This window comes from Ranitomeya imitator, chromosome 1 (assembly GCF_032444005.1).
Source record: "Ranitomeya imitator isolate aRanImi1 chromosome 1, aRanImi1.pri, whole genome shotgun sequence".
Lineage (NCBI taxonomy): Eukaryota > Metazoa > Chordata > Amphibia > Anura > Dendrobatidae > Ranitomeya > Ranitomeya imitator.
Window position 1 is genome coordinate 945,494,585 of NC_091282.1, and position 27,691 is coordinate 945,522,275.

Here is a 27,691-nt window from a genome sequence, read left to right on the forward strand (position 1 = left end):
GCCGGTGTTTGACGTCTCCTAGCAACCTAAACAGCGACACTGCAGCGATCGGCTCATTGTCTATATCGCTGCAGCATCGCTTAATGTGACGATACCTTAAGTGTAGATTTTCTGTCCAACACTTGTCACTTCACTTTGATAATATGCGCTTTATTTTATTAATCTTAGGAAAGCTTCCGTGTGATTTGGTTGTCATATATGAATATAATTATAGTGACTCCTTCTATTTACTTCCAGGAACATCTAAAAACAAATAGAATAAATAAATAAACTCCAAGACATACTATATACTTAATAATGTGCACAACATGAAACAGCTTATATTTGCAACATAATAAAAGTCATTTTAGAAAAGTTGACCATTAAAAGATCCATCATGGGTAGGAAATGATAAAAAAAACAATGCAAGCATTACTTTCCATTTAATGACTCACTCCAGCACAAACTGTCGGTTGCCCCTCAGAGTTCTTTGTTGAGCATTGGAGAGGAAGCTCTGGAGCAGCACGCACATGACAAAATGGTGAGCTGTTATATATACATGATCGCTGCAGCCAATCACTGGCCTCTGAGATGAATGGCACAAGGCAGCTGATGCCAGTGATTGACTGCAGTGTTCATAGGTTGTCACTGCTCTCGCTCTGACAACAAAGAACTCCAGGGCAGAGAAGTGGCATTGGTATATTAGAGGCATGAAAGGGTAAGTCATGCTTAGTTTATTTGTAAGCATCTCCTACCATCGCTACTATATATGTTCATAGGTCATTTATTATTTTACAGTAGTGTTCGTCTCATACAGACTCCAATGAAGCTCAAAATATATTAAGATTTCATAGATGTTTATGCTGTTCATGTAGGTTATACCAAGGCATTGTTGGACAAGCAGGAAAACTCATATAGTAATAACATATTTTGTCTAACGTATCAGTATTTTCTTACCCTATACACTATATATCAGACTTGGGCAAACTGTGGCCCTATGGCTGTTCTTGTGCGGTCTGCAGATCGGGATAGTGTCCTGCGCCACATGGCCACCCTCTGCCTAGCACCTTGATTTGACTGGTACCTGCATCCTCAGGAAGCCACCAGCTCCCTTTTCCACCATTGAGCCTCTGACAACGGAGCAGGCAAGATGAAGTCACTACATTGCGATTGCTGTGTAGGTCCTCTGTACATTGCACGGACCAGAGTGGTGCATTTTAGGTAGTTTATTTTTATTAGTAAAGATGTGTCACCGCTATTTTGTTTAGTATTCATTCTCCTCATTTTTTCTAATTGTGATTAATTGTGATCTTTGAAAAATATTTTCATCATTCAATTATGCAGTTTGTGTGTGCTAGTCTCTTTAAATGCGACCAACGCCCTAACTGGTGACTAGGGCTGTATACTTTTTTTTTCGCTCGTCCGATGTAAAGTTTTAAAAGGGTATTCTTGCTTCATTAAATAAAGGTTATTTCTTCATAATGAAATGAAACAATTTTATAATTTAATTTTTTAATTTTAAAGGGTTGTCCACTTTCAAACTCTGAAAAATGTATAAAATAATAAACTCAGCAGGTCCTCACCTTCCTGGGTCCAGTGCTTTCTCTCTGTCGCTACACTGCCCTTGCTGTTTTGGCTGCAACAGTGACACCATATTAACAGTGTGTGGCACCGCTCTTACCAATCACTGAGCTAAATATCGGGAGAGCTGCTGAGCTCAGAGCAAGAGCCGCTAAGCTCGGCGATTGGCAAGAGTGAAGACACGTGCGGTAGCCTGAACACTGAGACCGGGACAGCGGGGGTGAGCCACCGCCGGACCTTGAGAGGCTAAGTACCTGTTTAGTTTGTTATTGTAGTTATTTTACATAATTTGCTGCTGATATTCTTGAAAGTGGACAATTCTGCTCGAATGTCTACATCCATTGGTTCAAAATCTGTCCTGATCATGTGATGGACAAACAAGTTACCTTTGTGGTAACTGCACTAATGTAACTATACAGCTGTAACTAATTAACTGTACAACTTTCTATCACACAATTCATAGTCTTACTTGTTGAAACCATGACATCCCTTTAACCTGACCTCTGAAAGTTTGTATGATATGTTGAGTGACATTAGTCATTTAACCAAGGCATTTACAGAATAGCCAACTGAATGAACCAAAGCAGGTAGCCAACTTCTAATATCTGGGCCACCCAACCACCAGTCACTAAATGACTACGATGTCACAAGAAACCTGTTGAATGTCCCAGTGGCTATTAGGTAATATTTACATGCTCACTGGATTGTTGATTACCCAGTACAGGGGACTCTATTACAATTACATCATTGCCAACCTCTTTCCAACACCAAGTTTACTTTCTGAAGAGGGCAGAAGTATCACATCTTACATATCTCATGCAGTATATGACAACAGTTACAATCACAAATGGGATGGCATTGAGGGGTTGTTCATTAAAAAATGTTTTTCATGATATTGGAAATGTCTGTAGTTTAGTGTCGAACTCATCCCACGTATAGAGGTAAAGTTAGATAGGAAGACACTTCCACAAATTGAGATCATGTAAAATACATGCAGTCCAATTGCTGACACAGATGCAACAGTCATGAGAATAAGACCACTTTAGTAATTTTCTGATTGTTGCTGAAACATGTGTCTGAGAGCCTCCATCTTTTTAGCAATGTTCTTAATGGAGCACTGCTGTATTCGTTCCTGCAGAAACTCATCCATCTGCATATACCAGTCCTTCATCCACTCAGTATCCTTCCCGTCACAAAGTCCTAGTCCTCTGTACACCTTTGTTAAGAAAGACACAATCTTCTCATCATTGCAAATTTTGCATCGTTGAAATATCCAGTCCCACCAACCTTGCCAAAAATCTTTGCCATATTTTTCATCAATGTGGGCAACAATTATGCTTTTGTGCGATTTGGCTTTGAGCGCTGTAATATTTTCAGGGTGTAGATTATTTCCCAGTAAGCTGCAATTAAAGTATAGAATGATTATTAGACATACCAATAAAATGGTTGCGCTTACACACTGCAGTCACATTGCCTTTGTATGGCACAATCACAGCAAAAACACAAAGAAAATTAGTGGTTCTACAATGATCTTGGCAAAAAATGCAGCGGGTGAACACAGCCTAAGACTACAGTATATAAACTATGAATTAACATATGGCTATGCAAATCCAAAATTTACTTGACATAAAATAGAAACTGTAGTAGTAGGGACTAGTGATGAGCGAATACACTCGTTACTCGAGATTTCCCGAGCACGATTTCCTGAGTATTTTTAGTGCTGGGAGATATAGTTTTCATTGCCGCAGCTGAATGATTTACATCTGTTAGCCAGCATAAGTACATGTGGGGGTGGCCTGGTTGCTAGGGAATCCCCACATGTAATCAAGCTGGCTAACAGATGTAAATCATTCAGCTGCGGCAATGAAAACTAAATCTCCGAGCACTAAAAAATACTCGGAGGTCACCCGAGCATGCTCGGGAAATCTCGAGTAACGAGTATGTTCACTCATCACTAGTAGGGACATTATGCAACTTTATGCTGCAGGATGTTGTGATGTTTTATTCATTAAATGAATTGAAAAGAGGCCTGCATGCCTTTCTAATCAGAAATAATATTAGAAAATATTTTACTGGAGACTGCTAGTCCTATACATAATATTTTTTAGCTTTCTATAGTGTATGTTTGAAAAAAAAAAGTCACTCTAATCATACAATGTTTTCTATGGCCTTTTCTATGGACAGCATGAGCCTTTGAGGATACCATTTACCCTCGGCACTGGTATATTGTAGTTTTACATGCAGTGTATCCTATTTTTTAGTATATCCCTATTGTAAAACACTAGGATGGGTGGAGATTTATTTTAAGAGTTTCTTCTACCTTCCCTCAACCTGCTCCCTGGTATTGACAGATCTCAAAGTTTTTGATTTTTCCACAACGTTCATCATTCATGTGTCCACTGTAGCTAATCACTAGGCTCAGCAGTCATGTGTTGTACATGTAAATGTCACTGTTTTTTGATTGGCTACAGCTGGAATGTGAATGATATATGGCTTGTGAATATTGCAAGACCAGTGGGGAGCACTGAAAAGGCAGCGCTGAGGAACTCATTGGCCATTTAATGGTTATTTCTTTATTTTACAGCATCCCCTACTTTTGTTCAAGTTTCTTAAACCTTAGGAATGTGGATAACAAATAAAAAACTGAATGAATGATGCTTGAACATAATCAAGGGTCTTGCAGATATTTTGAGAACTTCAAGTTCTCTTTGCAACTTCCTCTCTGAAGATAAACCCCAGACAAATTGAGTACTCTCTTAAAATATGGTAGCATAGGGAAAATATTTTAGATATAAATATTCTACCGATACATTCTGAGAAAGCTGTTATATAGCAGTACTTATAAAGTTAAAGGCATGTAATAAACTGCTTTAAGCCTATGCTTGCAGCCTCAATCTCCTACCTGGACAAAGGTGCCGACAAAATAAGACAGCATGATGTGTTATTTTGGCCAAAAAAATTGTTAAATTCATGTTGGAAATCAGACAGTCTTGATAATGGATAATGTGATTCACCTGGGATCACGTATCAGGCATCTAGGTCTAGTGTTAATTAGTAAAAACAAATTAACTAGGCAGTGCAGAGCTGAGCTGTGTGTTTTGTCGGCTGCTGTCAGATCAGTGATATGAAACTGTAAATACTGCTGTGTTGGTGATGCATGTGGTAGAGGATTATCTTCTGCCACATGCATCAACAAAACAGCATTTTGAAGCTTCACATTACTGATCTGTCTGCAGCAGGAAATACACAGCTCAACTCTCCACTACCTCAACTCTCCACTAATTAATTTCTGCTAGAAATCTACTTAAAATGATGAAAAACACACAGGTTGGTATAGTGATATAGATGGCAAAGTTATGTACAGAAGGAGACATTAACTTTTTTCACTTAATCTCTGTATATGTGTATACTGTATGTGTATGTAGTAAACTGTCACTGTGTTAATATACTCACCTACCGCCACCTCCTCAGGGATCCAGCACGGTTAAAATCTTATTGACATCGCCGCTCTTCAGACTCCTTCGGATTACACTGTGTTCTGTGTGACCCAGAAGCTGCTTTTACAGTATAAGCCTATGGAGTGTTAGAATTACAGAGTGAAAGAAAGCTCCAGTTCACACATAGAGAATAGAGTGAGCCAGATAGTTTGAAGTGGGGTGAAGTCACTCAGAAGAGGATCAAAATGGTGCTGGATACCAGAGATCAAAGATGGCGGCAATAGATCAGTGTGTGAAAGGAGCTCTAGGAAAAAGAAATCCTGCAAAAAATAAAGCAATACCGCAATACCTTCGTAAGGAGACTGACAATGACATCATACTTACACCACATGATGTAAGGTTGAGTTGAATAAAGATATGTCAGAGAACTGTTCAATGGCAGTGTAGTTGATATTGTTTCCTTCAATCCTGAAAAATTATTGATATCTTTAGATACACCAAGCTGACATTTTTATTGTTACTTTTTTGCAGTACATACAACATTGTGATCACTTTCTGCTGAATTCTTTGTAGTAAGCAACTTTACGATTTCTACACAGGTGTTCAATGAGATTTAGATCTGGACTCATTGTTGGCTACTTCAGAACTCTCCAGTGCTTTGTTTCCAGGCATTCTTGAAGTTTGTTTGAGGTCATTGTCTTGCTGGAAGACCCATGACTTAAGACACAAACCCAGCTTTCACACACAGATTTCATGATGCCTTGCACACAGTCAAGGTAACCAGTGCCAGAGGTAGCAAAACAGCCCAAAATATCTTTGAACCTCCACCATATTTGACTGTAGGTACTGTGTTCTTTTCTTTGTAGACCTCATTCCGTTTTCGGTAAACGGTAGAATGATGTGCTTTATCATTTTGACGGAACTGGTGCAGTGTGGTGGCTGCTGCTTGTCAAATTCATGATGAGCTGCAATGTACACTATTCAGCATATTTTATTATAGCAAGAGCTGGAGTAGGATTTATTGTGAGGTGCTGTCATGGTGGTAACTCTAAAGCGTTCTTACCACCGTGCTACTTACTGCATTCAACGCTCAGCTTATCCTCATACCTGGACTCAGCACTGAGTCCATGCATCACTTACATCTCATATCCCTGATGTCTCCACATGGCTAGAGGGGGATGCAGTCAGATCCTGCAGGAGTTTAACCCTGCTTTGTTCTGCAGTGTTTGGACTCTCCAGCCAATCACCAACCAGTAGGTGCTATATCAGGCAGTGCCACCCTCTACACCTTGACTGAGTCTAGGTTCCAGTTTGCTGTTTGCATCTAGTTCCCAGTCAAGGTGTTTTGTTGTTTATCCTTCCCGTTACTGACCCAGTTTGTCTTCCTGTCCTGTCTGTTCTCTCCCTTCCTAAACTTGACTATGTATCCTGAACCTGTGCTGCCTGCCCTGAATCTGGCCTGTCTAACTATGCATTTGTCTCGCCCCTTTGTACCTGGCATAACTGCTCTAACCCCTGGGTCAGCTGTTGCAGGTCCGGACGCTGCCCTGGAGTGGCAGCTGATGGCTATTCTGTGAGCCAAGCCTATTTTCACCATAAGAGGCATTAGTAAAGACCTGGTGGCCACTTAGTCATGCCCCTCCAGGGTAGACCTGGCCAGATGTACCGTGGTTCCATAACATCTACCAGCATTACAGGTGCACACAGAGGTGCACATCACTTTTGGGGTGCTCCTGATTCATTAAGAGGAACATGCATATTCATTAACTAGGAATGTTGACGTAAGCAATCCCCCTCATCAAGATCAGCATGAATAATAACACCAGTCTTCATGATTGGGTCTGTTATTTTTCATACCTGTGTCTGTTCTATTATCTGTGGATTATTTCATAAAGCTTAAACAGAATTTTACTGGATCATGGGAGCTGGATATTTTTACTTCTCTTCACTACTGCACATGGAGGGTCTTATTCGCATACCTGGGGGTAAGTTAACTGGACTTTCTTTGTTCATTTGTCATTTGCAATAGTTTCCAAAACACACAGTACGGCCACCTATAATAATGCAACTCATGTAGAATAAGAGAATGAATTATAATTTGATAAAATTGTCTATTGTGAGACAATGATATAAAAAGCTCATTTTACATGCATTAATTGTCTCTGGCAGGCCACAGAATGTGAGAAAAAACCTACATTGTGAACTAAATTAAAAGCTCCCAGTAGAAGTCTTCATGTTTTCAATTAAGGATTTTCTGAAATTGGCACAACCCAATTATATTTTAAAGGTTTCTTTTGAAAAAAACAGTCATTTAAGTGTGTGACATCATTTGTTTAGCAATATTATACTGTCAGAAATGTAGTAATTGTTCTATTGTATCAATTTTGCTACTACTTTTGACATATGTAGTGAGCTGAATCTTTATAGCAGTACCATACTGGTAGTTTCACAGTGATCTGATCATCTACAATAAATGCTTTATCTCAGTACCTAATTTTTCATGGATGGACACTTCTTCACTAAGGCTGCCGTCACACTAGCAGTATTTGGTCAGTATTTTACATCAGTATTTGTAAGCCAAAACCAGGAGTGGGTGATAAATGCAGAAGTGGTGCATATGTTTCTGTTAAACTTTCTCTAATTGTTCCACTCCTGGTTTTGGCTTACAAATACTGATGTAAAATACTGACCAAATACTGCTAGTGTGACGGCAGCCTAATGCTTCCATTGTTCTTACTATTGTAATCCAACTACATACTTGTGTTTGTGTGTATTTTACATATGAAGTCATGGCCGAAAGTGTTGGCACCATGGAAATTATTCCAGAAAATGAAGTATTTCTCCCAGAAAATTATTGCAACATGTTTTATATACACATGTTTATTTCCTTTGCGGGTATTGAAACAACACAAAAAAACTGCAAAAAAGGCAAATTGGACATAATTTCACACAAAACCCCCAAAATGGGCTGGCCAAAATTGTTGGCACCTTTCCAAAATTGTGGCTAATTAACTTTGTTTCAAGCATGTGATGCACTCACCCATGGCAAGTAACAGTTGTTGGTAATATGAAAAAAACATCTGAAGCCAAGTAAAAAGGGGAGAAGTTGACTCAATCCTTTCATTGTGTGTCTTTGTGTGTCACACTAAGCATGGAGAACAGAAAGTGGAGAACTGTTTCAGGACTTGAGAACCAAAATTGTTGAAAGGTAACCTCGAGACTGTTGATATAAGTCCATCTTCAGGGAACTTGATGTTACTTTGTCTACAGTGCGCAACTTAATCAAGAGGTTCACAACACATGGCACTGTATGTAATCTCCCTGGACATCGACTGTAGAGAAAAATTGTTGAAAGGTTGCAACGCATGATTGTCCGGATGGTGGATAAGCAGCCCAAATCAAGTACCAAAGAAATTGAAGCCATCCTGCAGGCTCAGGGTTCATCTGTGTCAGTGCAAACTGTCCGTCAACATTTGGAAGAAATTAAATACTATTGCAGGAGACCCAGGAGGACCTCACTGCTGACACAGAGACATAAAAATTGCCAAATTGTACATGAGTAGGTCAAATTCCTTCAGGGAAAGTGTCTTGTGGATAGATAAGACCAAAAGCACATCATTCTACTGTTTACTGAAAATGGAATGAGGCCTACAAAGAAAAGAATAATTACCTACAATCAAATTGTTTTGCTGCCTCTGGCACTGGGTGCCTTGATTGTGTGCAAGGCATCATGAAATCTGAAAATTACCAAAGGATTTTGGGTCGCAATGTAGTGCCCATTGTCAGAGAGCTGGGTTTGCATTCTAGGTCATGGGTCTTCCAGCAGCACAATGACCCCAATCATACTTGAAGAAGCACCCCAAAATGGATGGAAACCAAAGTGCTGGAGAGTTCTGAAGTGGCCATTAATGAGTCGGAGAAGGCACTCTTCAAATACGAGAGACCTGGACCAGTTTTCAAAAGAAGAGTGGTCCAAAATTCCAGTTTAAAGGTGTAAGAAAGTTGTTGAAGGTTATAGGAAGCGATTGTTTGCAGTTATTTATTCTAAAGGATGTGCAACCAAGTATTGAGTTGAGGGAGCCAACAATTTTGCCCAATTTTGAGTTTTTGTGTGAAATTAAGTCCAATTTGTTTGTTTTTTTGTCTTTTTTTTATATTGTTATAATACACATGTGTAAATGCAATATTTTTCTGGGATAAATACTTCATTTTTCTGGAATAATATCAAGGATGCCAACACTTTTGGCCATGTCTGTATATCCGGCCTGGAGCACTAAGTTACAGTTGATCTTGATGGATATATCTGCCATATAGTGTGACGGGGTTAACTAGACCACATAGAGAACCACCTAGCCCCATGCACACACACAAATACAAGGATTTAGTATAATTTCCAATGAAAAATTAAGTTTACATTTCAAATACTTATTGACAGATGGAGGCTAAGACCTTTCCTAACACATACTGCTCCCAGCAGAGGAAGAATTATGTATGCAGGAGACAAATACTGCTCTGCTCTAAAACAAAAACAAAATCTGCAGCTTGGACAGACAAAGTGGACAAAATGGTCATTATCTATATCAATATTCTAGGTTGCCTCATACAGGTAATAATTTATGAGGTGATGAAAAATTCACAGCTGCCCAACCATTTGCGAAAGACATTAACATTCATTATTCTGACCACTATTGGTATATTGACCAGCAAGTGAAAAATACAGTGTAGTACTATGTCTATGAATGATCATAATTGCACATTATTACCTTTGAAATACAAGTCAATAACTAAAATTGTATGTTTCCTCACACTATACTGTACCGGAAACTCTATTTTATGATTTTCCCTTGAGAAATTGCATGTTTGATTATTTTATCTGTCATATACTGTCTAAATAAATTACTACATTCTTTCAAGTATCATTATTTGTTAACAATATTATTACAATAAAGGTTTACTATAATATAGCATATGTTACTCTATACTTTGATAGAATGTTTCTTCTATTTAGAAAAACAAATAAAGATTGATAAATCTAATAAAAAAAAAAATTAGTATAAAGTTTTCAAAGCGCCACTCTACCAAATCTTAAAGGGAACCTGTCAGCAGGATTGTGCATAGTAAGACAGACAGTGTCGGGTTGGCGCGATTATACTGAATACAATGATACCTTGGTTATTGAAAGCCATCTTGTGACTGTTTCTTAATCTTCATTAATCTGTGCACTTAATAATCCCTTTTGCAGATTTACTAGAGCGAGGAAAAAAAAAAGTACTTTTGAACCCCGGCTTAGGACACAAGAATCTCATTAACACAACACTGAAAATAAAGATTAAAGAACAACCATAAGGCCGGAGTCACAATCAACGTATAAAAAATCGGTCCGATTGTGACAGCTTAGAAACGCACAAATGTTCTCCGTATGGTGATCCGTATGTAATCCGTTTGCAATGCGATGCTGCGATTTCCTTGCATCAAATTATCTGTATGGCATCCATATGCTGTGATTTTCCCGCACACTTGCAAAATGAGCAAATTATGGATCCATGGCCTGAACTTCATTAGTTAATAATCAGGAACCCTATTTATTGGCTCCAAAACCAGTCCCCTTCTCCTAGCTTTGCATTACAGTCCTTGTTGTTGTTTTGCTATTGCTGTTTTGTGTGCAACATGTCATATCAAACAAAGTCCAGCTCACCATGGTCGACATCCTTGGATACTCAGAGCACGGAGCCGCTGTGTCAGGGCGTGGAAGGATCAAGGAAATGATGAGGAATCCAGCTAAACGAGATAGTGAAAAAAACCTTTTCTTTATTCACTTGAAAAATGTGTTCAGTGGAGGATAAAAACATCAGCAATAACAGAAAATAAAATGCACTATCAACGTGTTTCTGGTGACCAAGCACCCTTAGTCATGAATACATTTTTCAAGTGAATAAAGAGAAGTTTTTTTTCACTATCTCGTTGAGCTGGATTCCTCATCATTTCCTTGAACATGTCATATCGCCTTAACTTCAACACTACTGAGCGGATTCTTTTACACTGGGTTTTGTCCCAGCTTTTTGTGGAGCCTTACCCAGTGATTATCAATCCAAGGAGGAGGAGAAGAATGTAGGTACATCCGCTTTTGAGGCGACGGCTGACTAAAGTGCATTTCCACCGTCTCTATGCTTCACTACGCAGCCATCCAGACAAGTTCTACAAGTATTGTCGGATAAGGGTGCCCACATTTGACATTCTTCTGGACACTATGCGCCCTGTGATCACCAAAAATGACGCCGTGATGCGGTCTATTTTGGCCGAGGAGCGGCTTTTACTTACGGTACTCAGGGCCGGCTCCAGGTTTTCGAGGGCCCCGGGCGAAAGAGTCTCAGTGGGCCCCCCCTTTAACACATACCCCGATTTATGATGCACAGATACGGCAGAGAAATGTATAGTACAATGCCAGATTTCACTTCTTACATGAGTGACAGCTATTGTAAATTCTGCAGTGTATATATACAGGAGGAAAGGTGCTGTGCAGTGTATATATACAGGAGAGGTGCTGTGCAGTTTATATATACAGGAGGAAAGGTGCTGTGCAGTGTATATATACAGGAGAGGTGCTTTTCTGTTTTGAGTTTTTCTATGAAACAAAGACTTTTCTACATAAACAACGTTGTTTGGTTTTGCGGCCCCAACAGATCTGTGCTACAAAGTAACAGGCGGCTCGGGCATTAATGAGGGACCTGATGCTGAATCCTTTCCACAAACCCTAATGACCCAATTAGTGCCCCGCCATTAGAACCTCATTAAACACCTCCCTGTCCCGAGCAGTCATGTACAGTATGGGGGGATCCTGCAGCCCACCCCCTGACTGCTCCATACCATACACTGCCCTCTGTCGCGCTCACTATTACCCTGTGCATTTCTCCGTCATCGTTACCCCATGTTACACTTGTCACCCCCCACTACAGAGTAGCAGGGCAGCCAATGTCAGCCCCTCCCGGACCCTAATGGCAGCAGGAAATGTCTGCTCCTCTATTGGGTTGGAACCTGATTTAATCAAGGAATAATGTAAATTTGTTGCCGGTGGCTGCAGGGGAAGGGTTAAGTGATGCCATGTCCTTGGTGGTAGCAGTGGCAGCTGCTGGGACCTGGACAGAGACAACCAATGTTGCTGTGACTGCACAGTGTGATGTGGAGGAGAGAAGCTGATACTCCGGAGCAGAAATCACCTACATGCCAGCACTGGGCAGAGTCCCTCCAGTCACCAGCCCGGGGCCACAGGGCCCCAACGTACAGCCCACAGCTCAGATTTATCCATGGCAGCAGCTCCCCTTCCACCTTGCATCTGGTTAACCCCATTTATGCGGGTCGGATTGTTATCTTTAAGGTTTAGCAATAACCTTCATACAGATGGGAAGGGGTTAAGCTTCTTCCTATCCCACTGGTGCAGGTTTGGTGCAGCATGCATGTATTCTGGGAGAGCTGGGTGGCTACAGGCTGCACCCCACCAGCTGCTCCTCCAGACTTCACCCACATTTTTAGGCAGCGGAGACAGACAGCAGCAGACTGAGCCACAACTTCAACCACTGCTGGATACCATAACACTCACTCAGGCACTGGTAGGACGGAGCTCCTCGGAATCTGCCTGATAAGTTCAGCTCAGCACTGCAGCCACCCAGGGGGGAGAGCAGAGAACGTGCTCTCTCCGCCCACAAACAGTCACACTGGCTGCCTTCTCTTAACCCCTATGTGTGCCTGCCTGGCTGCACTCACTGAGTGAGAAGATGCTTGTGTCAGAGCTGGCACATAGGGGTTAAGAGAACGCAGCCAGCAGTGACATTGTGGGCAGAGAGAGCATGTTATCTCCTGCTCTGCTCTCCCAGCTGTAAGTGGGCCCCCCTCTCTCCCCAGGGCCCCGGTATTTGCCCAGAGAGCCGGGTGCTGACGCCGGCCCTGACGGTACTTTATGGTATATAAAAAGCCTCTATGTTGCGACTTGATTATATGTTGTTATTTGCAAAATACAGTGTTCCCTTCCTTTTATGTGAATGGTTTGTGCCCTTTTTTTTTTTAGGCTACTTTCACACTAGCGTCAGATTCGGCCCGTCGCATTGCGTCAGGCTGAGATTCCGACACTAGCATTTGTTGTGCCGCACAACGGAGGCAGCGGATGCATTTCTCCGTCGCATCCGCTGCCCCATTGTGAGGTGCGGGGAGGTGGGGGCGGAGTTCCGGCCGCACATGCGCGGTCGGAAAAAGCGGTCCGTCGGGTGCAAAAAACGTTACATTTAACATTTTTTGCTCCCGGCGGTCCGCCACAACACGGCGCAACCGTCGCAAGACGGTTGTGACGTGTGTCAATACGTCGCAATGCATCGGTAATGTAACTCTTTGGGGCAAATACGCATCCTGCAAACAACTTTGCAGGATGCGCTTTTTCCCCTAAACGACGCATTGCGACGTATTAAAAAAACGCCAGTGTGAAAGTAGCCTTAATTTTACAAATGTGGCATTTCACATTCCCTGCTGTTTGGATTTTAAATATGTTCCCTAGGCATTGTATATTGTTGTCACTTGTTGCTCCTAGGCTTAGTTTGCATTCTCCATAAATTTTATGGTGTCCTAAACTTGTACAATGATGCATGGATATGTCCGTTTCTAATTTGTGTATTTTTGGGGTTTCTTCTAGATTCCTATCCACTGTGCTGTCCTATGCAGCACTGCATCTGGAGTTCTTAATCGTCAAATCCACCATCTCGGGCATTGTCTGGTCTACATGCTAAAAAATTTGGTTCCGACTGCATCAATCAGTAATGCCTGAGCCCAAAAAACAAGACTGACTGCGGATAGCCTATGGCTTTGAGGACACGTGCCAGTTTCGAAACTGCATTGGATCCCTAGATGGGAAGCTCAACCGTGTACGCAAACCGCTGAACTCAGGCTCCCAATATTATAATTACAAAGAATATTTTTCTGTAGTGCTGTTGGCCCTAATTAACAGCATCTACAAGTTTATCATTCTAGATATTGGGGTCTATGGAAGAACAGGAGACTCCAGTCTTCAATTCTTCCATAATGGGTCAGCAGCTGCACCATAATGAGTTAGACCTCCCACCCCCATGTCAGCTACCAGGGTCTACTATGGAAGCGGTGCCTTATGTGATGGTTGCGGATGAGGCCTTTCAATTAAACAGAAATGTCATGAGGTTCTATCCACGTAGAACCCTGGACCACAGAATATTTAATTACTGGCTATCCCGCGCACGACACCTGGTTGAGTGTGCATTTGGCATTCTCTGTGCCAAATGGCAAGTTCTGAAATCAGCCATTCAACTGAATGAAGGGAATGTGAATGAGGTTGTAAAAGCTTGTGCAATGCTTCTCAACTTCACCAGAATTCATGACTGTACTGCAAATGATGGTGATGATGTTGCGAATGGTAATAATGTCATGGCTACTACACATGTACATCATCCACGTCATCAACCCTCTGGACTTAAAGTGCGGGATGTGTTGACTAATTACATAGTAACATAGTAACATAGTAACATAGTTAGTAAGGCCGAAAAAAGACATTTGTCCATCCAGTTCAGCCTATATTCCATCATAATAAATACCCAGATCTACGTCCTTCTACAGAACCTAATAATTGTATGATACAATATTGTTCTGCTCCAGGAAGACATCCAGGCCTCTCTTGAACCCCTCGACTGAGTTCGCCATCACCACCTCCTCAGGCAAGCAATTCCAGATTCTCACTGCCCTAACAGTAAAGAATCCTCTTCTATGTTGGTGGAAAAACCTTCTCTCCTCCAGACGCAAAGAATGCCCCCTTGTGCCCGTCACCTTCCTTGGTATAAACAGATCCTCAGCGAGATATTTGTATTGTCCCCTTATATACTTATACATGGTTATTAGATCGCCCCTCAGTCGTCTTTTTTCTAGACTAAATAATCCTAATTTCGCTAATCTATCTGGGTATTGTAGTTCTCCCATCCCCTTTATTAATTTTGTTGCCCTCCTTTGTACTCTCTCTAGTTCCATTATATCCTTCCTGAGCACCGGTGCCCAAAACTGGACACAGTACTCCATGTGCGGTCTAACTAGGGATTTGTACAGAGGCAGTATAATGCTCTCATCATGTGTATCCAGACCTCTTTTAATGCACCCCATGATCCTGTTTGCCTTGGCAGCTGCTGCCTGGCACTGGCTGCTCCAGGTAAGTTTATCATTAACTAGGATCCCCAAGTCCTTCTCCCTGTCAGATTTACCCAGTGGTTTCCCACTTACCCAGTGGTTTCCCATTTACCCAGTGGTTTCCCACTGGGTAAATTATTTTGTTTCACCTGAGGGATATACTCCATGGCAAGATAATGCAGTGTCTATGTTATGATTTTTTTGTTTTTTTTGTGTAAAATAAAATTTTGTTAAAGTTGGAAGTGTGTGATGTATTGGGCTAATAATGTGAAAATAATGATCTGAAACACATCATATATATAGTGTCAACAGAAGAAAACACACATATCAAATTAAATAACTTTACTTAAAAAATGTTTTTAAAAATAAACAACCATATTAGCATCATATGGCATATATTACCACTATTACAGGGCCTCCAACAAGTTTGAAACTAGTAACAAAATGAACTGATTCCACTTACATTCATAAATTCTGGTATGTAGGTGGATGAGATGGTAGGAGTGCAGCCTGAATTCTTTGGCTACTTTGTGCTGCAAAAAGACTGTGACTCTGAGTGGTGGCTGAGACTGCATGACGGAGAAAGGAAGGGACCTGTTGTGGAACATGGTGGTAATGAGTACTTGGGTAGGGATTGACATAATCCTGGGTATTGGAAGGCCCCATTTGTGTATACCCCCTAGAATGGCCATGCCGACCATTACCATGTAGTGCCCACTCTCCTACACTGGGTAAGGTCAAGTGGCCATACTGGTGAGATGCAGCTGTAGCCATAAAATGCCCATGTTGTGGCTGGTGTTGGGTTGGGCCTTCAAGTGGCTCTGACGAAGGACTCCATGTGGGAGGAGGTTCACTCACTGATCTTGCTGGCTCATCGGGTATTACCGGCATTTGGAGTTGGTTTTTGTCTCGACAGTTGCCATTTTTCAAGGTATGCCAAGACCGTAGTTGGGTTATTGGGTGGGGTCCATGCATCAATAACTATTTATAGTGTACCTCTGGCCTGCAGCCTCCCTTCACGGGGAATTTTGCACAGATAGCGGGCAAGACTCCGTGAATAGGCCTCTCCACCATCATCATTGGCGGTGCGCGACAGGTAGTCCAATACCCCAGTGTCCACTTGTTGTTTTGTACCAGTGGTGTCAAGCTCCCGTCTGCGTTGGCCACAGCGTGGCACTACTGCAGGCTGTGGTGACGCTTCAAGTGGGAGTGTTGGGCTGCTACTGTGCCCACTGTCATCCTCTTTTTGAGTTGCCTCCTGTCATGCAGAAGGCCATGCTGGTGGTGGTGGTTGGTGGCTTGTTGATGTTCGGATGATGGTCCAGCCACTTCTTCCCTTTCATCAACAGGGTCCACTTGGACCTCAGAGTCTGATGCAGTCTCCTTCTCAGTAAGGTTTGATTCAGTTCTGGCTTTCATGAAAAATAAAAACCTATTACTATTGAACCTTAAGGCCACATTTCAAATGTGTGGTGTGGTGATGCATGCACTTACGGACGGAGATCAAGAACAGGAGCAAGAAAATTTAAGCCATCATAATAAAGATATTTTCACTTCTTTGTGCCCTGTGCCCAACTCCTGGCCCACTGCTGCCACTGACGGCGGAACTGGTCACGGCAGCTGCGCCACCGTCTAGTGACATCACACACTGCAAAGTAACCCAAGAAATGTTTGACATTTGGTACACAGTGTTTGCATAGGCAAATCTAGGCTACAGGCTAATGTGGCATGCTACTTGACAAGTGTAAAATGTCAAACAGGCAGGATAGTAATCACAACATCATATATGATGATGTTAGGTTCATTTTTTGCTGCATTTAAAATTTGTAGAAAATTTAGGCTGGGATTGTACTTATTTCATGCTGCACCTCAGGTGTACTTTCTGCATAAGTTTGAAACATTTGGCTGCAGATCCACTTCCATGCTGCATCCCTGCAAGCACTGTCTGAGTAATGTGCATCACGTACATCCCAAATTTCTGGCCTATCATGCACCAGAACAATCAAAAGCTCAACATTAATGTGTATGCCATCTTTCTGCACTCCGTGGAGGCGTGGTGGTGGCTTTTTCTTGATGTTGCCAGAGCAATTAGCATGCTAAAGCTTCCTGAATAATGGATGAGGCAATTTCCTGTCACCTGGCCAATGCTTGCGTATTTCTTGCAAGTCACACTGTTGGTCCGTGTGGTGTCAAATTTTTTTCTCTCCCCAATAGACTTGCATTGGCGAGACTCGGCCAGCATGTTGCGATTTCACTCGCATGCAGAATACGCCCGAAAAAACAGTGATGTGAGCTTCCCCATAGATTAATACTAGTCCGAGTGCTGTGCAATATTTTATTTCATAGCACTTGTCCGTATTATACGCTAGTGTGACTCCGGCCTAAGATGGATTTCATCAACCGAGGTATCATTTTATTCAATATAATGGCGCCGATTTGAAGCTATGTGTTGGTTACTATGCACAACCCTGCTGACAGGTTCTCTTTAAGGCTAAATAGTGCAGCTTTGGCTGTATATACAGAGTAGCATAACAAGACTCTTAAATATGCCTTGTGTACACTTATTTTAGATGATGTACCATTTATATGTTTCTTCTAATGCAAGCAAAATTTTGCATGATGCTTCTAGCTTTGTAAAGGTAGTGGGGTGTCATACACTCATCTGGCTCCTCTATGAGTTCTATCTATTGGCAGCAAGTGATAGATTAGTGATTCAAAACTGCTGTCCTACTGCCAAGTCTCAGTGTATGGCTACGGTCTCATTATCAGTATTTGGTCAGTATTTCACATCAGTATTTGTAATCCAAAACCAGGAGTGAGTCAAAAATGCAGAATTGATGCACTTGTTACTATTATACTTTTTCTCTGATTGCTATGCACCTGGTTTTGGCTTACAAATACTAATAGTGTGACCATAGCCTATTTAGAAACACTGACGAGCAAAAGGGTAACAATGTTTTGAACTTCTGACTTAGATGCTACATATTTCACCATCCACTACAGATTCGAATGTGAGACTACCATCATTTTATAGACAATCATGTTGGCTATCTCATGCATAAATTTGACTTGCGACTATTTAACATATGATTAGTTATGCAGATTCTTGTCATGTCACTGCATTGTTACTGTTTTGCTCTTAAAAATCAATTGTTGTTATTATCGTGTAAATGCACCTTTAGCTTTCAATACTGCCTGAATCAATCTGGACATGCTCTCGATCAGATTCAAACATGTGTCAACCGAAATCTGATCCCAGGTCTCTTCTACACGTTTCTCAAAGTTGGTGTATACTGGTCCACTCACTTGGGTATGTATACAGTTTATTATTCAACTGTACCCACAAGTGTTTGATTAGGTTGAGGTCTGGGGACTGTGAGGGCCATTCCAGCACCTCTATTTCATTATCTTGAACCATTTCAATAGGCTTCCGGTCGTTTTCCTGACGGAACACTATGTTATCTTTTTCATACCCGTAGTAGTCGAGTGTACCAAGTAATTTGTCTTAAAGGATACTCACATATAGCTCAGAATTGAGACTACCATCAATCCTAGTCAAATAACATAGTAACATAGTAACATAGTTAGTAAGGCCGAAAAAAGACATTTGTCCATCCAGTTCAGCCTATATTCCATCATAATAAATACCCAGATCTACGTCCTTCTACAGAACCTAATAATTGTATGATACAATATTGTTCTGCTCCAGGAAGACATCCAGGCCTCTCTTGAACCCCTCGACTGAGTTCGCCATCACCACCTCCTCAGGCAAGCAATTCCAGATTCTCACTGCCCTAACAGTAAAGAATCCTCTTCTATGTTGGTGGAAAAACCTTCTCTCCTCCAGACGCAAAGAATGCCCCCTTGTGCCCATCACCTTCCTTGGTATAAACAGATCCTCAGCGAGATATTTGTATTGTCCCCTTATATACTTATACATGGTTATTAGATCGCCCCTCAGTCGTCTTTTTTCTAGACTAAATAATCCTAATTTCGCTAATCTATCTGGGTATTGTAGTTCTCCCATCCCCTTTATTAATTTTGTTGCCCTCCTTTGTACTCTCTCTAGTTCCATTATATCCTTCCTGAGCACCGGTGCCCAAAACTGGACACAGTACTCCATGTGCGGTCTAACTAGGGATTTGTACAGAGGCAGTATAATGCTCTCATCATGTGTATCCAGACCTCTTTTAATGCACCCCATGATCCTGTTTGCCTTGGCAGCTGCTGCCTGGCACTGGCTGCTCCAGGTAAGTTTATCATTAACTAGGATCCCCAAGTCCTTCTCCCTGTCAGATTTACCCAGTGGTTAAATATCCAATGCCTTTGTGTGTGAAAAAAACACTCCACTGCAATGTTTGTAGTGCCAGAACTGACAGACCTTGTGATGAAACGACTTGTTTACTCAGATATTTTGCTGGATATTTTGCTGGATGACCATCTTTTAACCCCTTCAAGTCACGGCCCTTTTTCATTTTTGCGTTTTCGTTTTTCACTTCCCTCCTTCCCTGAGCCATAACTTTTTTATTTTTCCGTCAATATGGTCATGTGAGGGCTTATTTTTTGTGGGACAAGTTCTACTTTTGAACGACACCATTGGTTTTACCATGTCTTTTACTAGAAAACGGGGAAAAAATTCCAAGTGCGGTGAAATTGCAAAAAAAATGCAATCCCACACTTGTTTTTTGTTTGGCTTTTTTGCTAGGTTCACTAAATGCTAAAACTAACCTACCATTATGATTCTCCAGGTCATTACGAGTTCCTAGACACCTAACATGTCTAGTTTATTTTTTATCCAAGTGGTGAAAAAAAATTCCAAACTTTGCTTAAGAAAAAAAAAAAGTGCCATTTTCGATACCCGTAGCGTCTCCAATTTTCGTGATCTGGGGTCGGGTGAGGGCTTATTTTTTGCGTGCCGAGCTGATGTTTTTAATGATACAATTTTTGCACAAATACGTTCTTTTGCTTGCCCGTTATTGCATTTTAATGCAATGTCGCGGCGACCAAAAAAACGTAATTCTGGCGTTTCGGTTTTTTTTCTCGCTACGCCATTTAGCGATCAGGTTAATGCTTTTTTTTAGTTGATAGATCGGGCGATTCTAAACGCGGCGATACCAAATATGTGTATGTTTGATTTTTTTTTTATTGTTTTATTTAGGATGGGGCGAAAGGGGGGTGATTTAAACTTTTATGTTTTTAATATTTTTTTCATATTTTTAAAAACAGGTTTTTTTTACTTGTGCCATGCTTCAATAGCCTCCATGGGAGGCTAGAAGCTGACATAGCCTGATCGGCTCTGCTACATAGCAGCGATCATCAGATCGCTGCTATGTAGCTGAAATGCAGGTGTGCTGTGAGCGCCGACCATAGGGGGGCGCTCACAGCAGGCCTGCATCAGTAACCATAGAGGTCTCAAGGACCTCTATGGTTACCTTCCTGATGCATTGCCGACCCCTGATCATGTGACAGGGGTCGGCGATGACATCATTTCCGGCCGCCCGGCCGGATGCGGTAGTTAAATGCCGCTGTCTGTGTTTGACAGCGGCATTTGACAGGTTAATAGCGGCGGGTGAATAGCGATTTCACCCGCCGCTATTGCGCGCACATGTCAGCTGTACAAAACAGCTGACATGTCGCGACTTTGATGTGGGCTCACCGCCGGAGCCCACATCAAAGGGGGATTCACGGCATGCGCAGTACATGTACGGCGCATGTCGTGAAAGGGTTAAACTTAGAATGACTGGACGGACTTCATTTCATATTCTTCCTATTGTCATGGCACTCACATGATGCAGTCAGGCAATTTTCCTGGCCAAAAGACTGCTATCGATGAGCTGGATGATGCTGTTTTTCTTTTCTTGGGAAACCTTCATGGCTGCTCCTTGATTCAAACCAGTGACCTTTTGCTTGGGAATGAACCTAATAACACATTGAGCTATTAGGGAATGTAAGAAAAGGTTGCATTTTGCAGTATAAATGAAAAAAAAAAGATTTTTCCACCATCAGGAGCAAAACACTAACAAAGCAGTCACATGATAAGAATCTGCATAACTAATCATATAAAACCTACAAGAAACAATGACTAAAAGCAAACGTCGAGATAAGCGAAGAAATGGGAAATGTGTAACAGAGACCTGGAATCAAATTTCGGTTGACACATGTTTGAATCTGATCGAGACATTGCCCAGAAGGATTCAGGCAGTGTTGAAAGCTAAAGGTAGATTTACAAAATACAAACAAAATAATAAAAATTGAAATTTAGATCTTTAGAAGCAAAAACAATGAAGTGACATGACAAGAATCTGCATAACTAATCATATGCTAGAGAAAAGAAAACGAAAGCAGCACAAGCAGATAGCGTTCATGGGTGCCATGCCTCCAAGGCAATGACCAAACCTCCATATACAGACAAAAAGATGAATGCAGCATACCAGTTCAAGGTGAAAAAATGTGGCTATCTAATTGCCCAAAATGGAGACGTTTCGGCTCAGGATTGTGATCCTTTCCCAAGCCATGCTAATCATATGCTGAATAGTTGCAAGTCAAATTTATGTATGAGATAGCCAAGATAATTGTCTATAAAATGGTTGTAGTCTCACGTTCGAAGCAGTAGTGGACGTGAGATATGGAGCCTGAAAATCAAAAGTTCAAAACATTCTTACCCTTTTGCTCGTTGGTGTATTTGTTTTACTTTCATATATAGAATTGTTAATTTCCACAGAACTTTACAGACATCATATCTACTGTCCCCAGTGGAGCTCACAATCTATATTCCCTACCAGAATGTAAATGGATGTCTGTGAGGAAACCAGAAAATACCCATTCAAATACAGGGAGACAATACAAACTCCTTGCAATTGTTGTTCTTTGTTTTGTTTGAACCAAGGACCTCAGCAAGGCCACTGTACATATAGACACAAAGTTACATGTGCTTTACGTAGATAAATCTGTCATATAGCATGAAGAAGTAGCCTATGTGATGAAGTTGTGATAAAGATGCAGTCTTTCCCCTCTGCCTCCTACTTGTGATAAGTTTCTACTTTTAGCAATCAAGGGTATGTCTTAATCAGTGATTATTCACTATCTCTCTATGCTTACTTATGCAGGTAAGGTTATAAGTCACCGATGAGGACCATCCCATGAGTGCTAAACTGATGAAAGATATTGCTATAGATAAAGTCAAATTATGTATATATCTACAATATATTGCACTCAAATTTTAGGTTAATTGTCTTGCTATGCAATTTTCTATCAGTACATTTTTAGAAAGAGCTTTTAAAAGATCCAGAGGAAACCCACTAAAACACAGATAAACCTGTCTGTACTGTTCATCTGCTCTCTGGTACCTTTAGATGTATTGATGCTCCTTGCCCACTTCTTTGGGTGCTGTGTTTGGTCTCCCTAGAACTCAGAGTTTGTATGAGTCCATTACATTACTGTGTCTATGAAACCTAAAACTATGAAAGTGTTATGCAGCTTAGGTTGATCAATAATATAAATGCAGGTCATGTTTGCAGCTAGATTCATAAATCAGCATCCATATTTGTATCTTTTATTTGAGAAAACACATTATAATTTTTCTGAAAACAGTATGTAAAATCCAGTGACTGGTTTACTACAGGTTCTCCATACAAAGCAGACAAGCTAATAAATCTTATTATTCAGGAAGCACTCTGCAGAATGGATTTCTTTAAAGAAGGATGTTGCAAGTGTCTTTCATCAATAATGTATGTATACGTTTCACAGCAATATCTCTATTGTACTGCTTGAATGATCTGACTAAAGTCTGCATAAGGTGTGAAAGGAAAGGGGGAACATTCTGAAATGGCCGGTTTGACATGCAGAACCATGTTATAAACACAGGCTTGCATTATACAGAACACCGGATGTTTTATTCATAATATATCTTCAGAAGTGGCCAGGATCTGATTTAATACTGCAGACAACAACTAGTGGCTTACGTGGACATTTTCCAGGTAATCTCAGTTAAAGACCATGTTCTCTTACCATAATCCCGTCAGAGAGCGATTGTGTGGGAGACATTTGTAAAGTTCAAGAAATTCTTTATCTTCTAACTGTGTCCAGCCAAGTCTAAAAAACATACAAAAAAATTACTGGTTATCAGTCACTCTAATCTGCTAATAATGGGTCTGATGAAGGATTATATTTCTTTACATTCTTCAACATTGAAATAGAAACACTAAGAAGAACGAGTCATGGAATTATGGAAGCGTGAAATTAATTTTAATGATATGCAAATGATGAAAAAATTTAAACAAAATCTTCAAAGTATCGCGATTTATTCAGTTTCAAGTATGAGTGCCACGTGCAGAAATGAACATACATAGATGTTTTGGAATACTGTGAATGAGGTTATTAATAGTTTTCTGAGGAATTTTCCGCCAATCTAAATGCACTTAAGCTCACAAATCATCATAATCTGCTGCTGGCAGCTCATTTTTCAATTGCCAACTAATGATGTACCAGATGTGCTCTTTGGGATACTAGTCTGGAGAACCTGCAGGTCACGATAGCACATTTAGATCATGCAGGCTGCTTACAGTAGCACAAGCAACATGAAGTCAGAGGTGAGATAGAAAAATGTCTGTACCACGCGTTTAGGTCTCATAACAAGTTCAATGTACCGCCAAGCTGTTAGTGTGCTTGCAAAGAAGACTATAGGGGCCAGCTACCATACATTATGCCCCCCACATCATAATCCTGGGTGTAGGAACGGTGCGACGTTCCCTCATAAAAGTCTCTTAATGGCATTGCTCACTTTAGATGCACACCTGAGGCTTGAAGGGAGCAACTGAGGTGAAAATTGAGGTCTATCCTCTTCATACATGATTCCCACTGTTGTATTGGATGCAGGGCAGGGCAGTGATAGCAGTTGATTGGTCTTGAGACTGTCGTAAAGAGACCTTCATGAAGAAATGTCACACCAATTCTACTCCAAGGATTTTAGTGTGGAGTGGCACAATGTGCACTAGCCATACTTCTCTACACTTCATTCCAGGTACACTAACAGCTTGAAGTTACATTAATTTGGAATACAGACTAGAATGGTACTGCTATCATATATTATGTCACTCCACGCCATAATTCTAGGAGTAGAACTGGTATGATATTCCCTCATAAAGACCTTTTCATATTGTTGCCCCCATGGTCTTCAGACTAATCGGCTATCATTACAGTGGGACGCATCGCTGAAGAGGACGAGAGGTTCATTTGAGAATAGCCTCTTTATGGCACTGCCCACATGGCTATTATCCTCATGCCAAGCTGAAGAGTGAAATGGAGATAAATCCTCCTCAGCAATAAGTCTTGCTTTTGTCTTGAACATAGCTAGAGATTGGTCTGCAAACCATGTGGACAACACCATGAAGAGACCTTGAGGAGGGAACATCACACTAGTCCTACTGGACCTGTTTACTTTACATTTCAGTTAGTTCAGCATTACATTGATTTGATAGTGGAACCGGTGGTATGGACATTTCTCCAAAGTGTGTCACAACCTGTTTAACAGAACACCACAAGGTTGTATATTTCTTACTTATATTAGGCAGCTTAAAGTCACATAAACTAATATTAGGCAGCTTAAAGTCAAATAAACTAATATTAAGGAGCAGCTTAAAGTCACATAAACTAACAGTTACATTTATATATATCCTATATCTAATTGTTATACATTTTAGTTTGCTTTTCTGTATGGCTTAAGGATTGAGTAGCTGCCCTACACTGTAGAACTAATCTTCCATGAAATCCAAGCCAAATCAGGGACACTTCATATTTATCATTATCTAATTGTTTTTTGGACCTAAATATGAAAAAAATAAATGCTAAAATATATGTACAGCATATATCATATATATATATATGTATATACATATATATATATATATATATATATATATATATATATATATTTAAATATATATATACATATATATTACATAAACTAAAAGTGTGTCAAGCAATAAAGTTCTAAGGAGACTGCTTCTGGAGTGGATGTCCTGCGTACAGAAAGCCAGCAGGTATTCCAGATAATGATATCCCATTCATGGAATACATCACTGGGAAATGAAGGTACTGAGAACAAATTGTGGCTCACATGAAGCACCTGTCAAGGAACTATACTTTATTAATGATATGAGGAGGCTTTGTAAATGTTGAATTTAGATATTTCTGACTCTTGTCCATTCAGAACAATTTTTGGTCCATTGCTCGCCATTTAAATGCTATAACAGTATTTTTCTTTTTGTCATTAACCCCTTAATCCCATATGAAGTACTATCCCGTCGAGGTGACCTGGGACTTAATTCCCAGTGATGCGATAGTACGTCATAGTCAATCGGCCGCGCTCACAGAAGAAGCGCGGCCAATCGCCGCCGGGTGTCAGCTGATTATTAGAGCTGACATCCGGCACTATTTGCCAGGAGCGGTCACGAACCGCTCCCGGCACATTAACCCCTGGCAAACTGCTATCAAAGATGATCACAGCGTTCCGGCTGTACAGGGAAGCATCGTGCAGGGAGGGGGTTCCCTGCATGCTTCCCTGAGACCCTCGGAGCAGCGCGATGTGATCACGTTGCTCCGAGGGTCTCCTACCTCCTCCTCCCTGCATGCCCCAGATCCAAAATGGCCACGGGGGTTTTCTGGGTCCTGCAGGGAGGTGGCTTTCAAGCGCCTGCTCGGAGCAGGCGCCGAGAAGCCTCCCTACAGTGCCTGTGTGATAGCTGATCTGACACAGTGCACTGCAAAGTGACAGTGATGTCCCCCTGGGGCAAAAAATATATATATTGTTCCAATAAATACATTTCTTTATCTAAATGAAAAAAAAACTATAAAAGTACACATATTTAGTATCGCCGCGTCCATAATGACCCGTCCTATAAAACTGTCCCACTAGTTAACCCCTTCAGTGAACACCGTAAGAAAAAAAAAACGAGGCAAAAAACGCTTTATTATCATATCGCCGAACAAAAAGTGGAATAACACGTGATCAAAAAGACGGATATAAATAAACATGGTACCGCTGAAAATGTCATCTTGTCCCACAAAAAACGAGCCACTATACAGCATCAACAAAAAATGAAAAAAGTTATAGTCCTCAGAATAAAGCGAGGCAAAAATAATTATTTTTTATATGAAATAGTTTTTATCGCATAAAAGCGCCAAAACATAAAAAATTATATAAATGAGGTATCGCTGTAATTGTACTGACCCGAAAAATAAAACTGCTTTATCAATTTTACAAAACGTGGAACAGTATAACCCCCCCCAAAGAAATTCATGAATAGCTGGTTTTTGGTCATTCTGCCTCACAAAAATCAGAATAAAAAGCGATCAAAAAAAAGTTACATGCACGAAGATGGTACTAATAAAAACGTTAACTCGTCCCGCAAAAAACAAGCCCTCACATGACTCTGTGGACCAAAATATAAAAAAATTATAACTCTCAAAATGTGGAGACACAAAAACTATTTTTTGCAATAAAAAGCGTCTTTTGTGACGTGTGTGACGGCTGCCAATCATAAAAATCCACTTAAAAACCCGCTATAAAAGTAAATGAAACCCCCCTTCATCACCCCCTTAGTTAGGGAAAAATAATAAAATTAAAAAAAAATGTATTTATTTCCATTTTCCCATTAGGGTTAGGGTTGGGCCTAAAGTTAGGGTTAGGGTTGGGGCTAAAGTTAGGGTTAGGGTTGGGGCTAAAGTTAGGGCTGGGGCTACAGTTAGGGTTGGGGCTACAGTTAGGGTTAGGGTTGGGGCTAAAGTTAGGGTTAGAGTTGGGGCTAAAGTTAGGGTTAGGGTTAGGGCTAAAGTTAGGGTTAGGATTGGGGCTAAAGTTAGGGTTAGTGTTAGGGCTAAAGTTAGGGTTGGGGCTACAGTTAGGGTTAGGGTTAGGGTTGGGGCTAAAGTTAGGGTTAGGGTTGGGCTGAAGTTAGTGTTAGGTTTGGGGCTTAAGTTAGGGTTAGGGCTGGGGCTAAAGTTAGCTTTACGGTTGGGGCTAAGGTTACGGTTTGGATTACATTTACGGTTGGAATTAGAGTTGGGATTAGGGTTAGTAGTGTGGTTAGGGTTATGTTTGGGATTAGGGTTAGAAGTGTTTTGGAGTTAGGGGTGTGGTTAGGGTTTGGATTAGGGTTTGGAGTGTGTTGGGGTTAGGGGTGTGTTGGAGTTAGGGGTGTGGTTGGGATTAGGGCTGGGGGCATGTTCGAGTTAGAGGTGTGGTTAGGGTTATGGTTAGGGTTGAGATTAGGGTTAGGGGTGTGTTTGGGTTAGGGTTTCAGTTAGAATTTGGGGGTTTCCAGTATTCAGGGGCTCTCCAAATGCGACATGGTGTCCAATCTCAATTCCAGCCAATTCTACGTTGAAAAAGTAAAACAGTGCTCCTTACCTTCTGAGCTCACCCGTGCGCCCAAACAGGGGTTTACCCCAAAATATGGGTATCAGCATACTCAGGACAAATTGGACAACAACTTTTGGGGTCCAATTTCTCCTGT

General features: G+C 41.0%; 1 protein-coding gene across 1 annotated transcript in view; it reads right to left on the reverse strand.

Moving 5' to 3' along the window:
- Positions 1-363: 363 nt before the first annotated feature.
- The window catches only part of LOC138656097 (NACHT, LRR and PYD domains-containing protein 3-like), a 130,453-nt gene continuing 103,125 nt past the window's right edge, over positions 364-27,691 (reverse strand). Inside the window, exons 5-7 of the mRNA XM_069743644.1 lie at positions 23,187-23,270; positions 5,382-5,465; positions 364-2,960 (exon numbers count right to left, since the gene is read on the reverse strand). Coding sequence (XP_069599745.1) covers positions 2,603-2,960; positions 5,382-5,465; positions 23,187-23,270 — 526 coding nt within the window. The 3' untranslated portion in view covers positions 364-2,602. The remainder of the gene's footprint in view (positions 2,961-5,381; positions 5,466-23,186; positions 23,271-27,691) is intronic.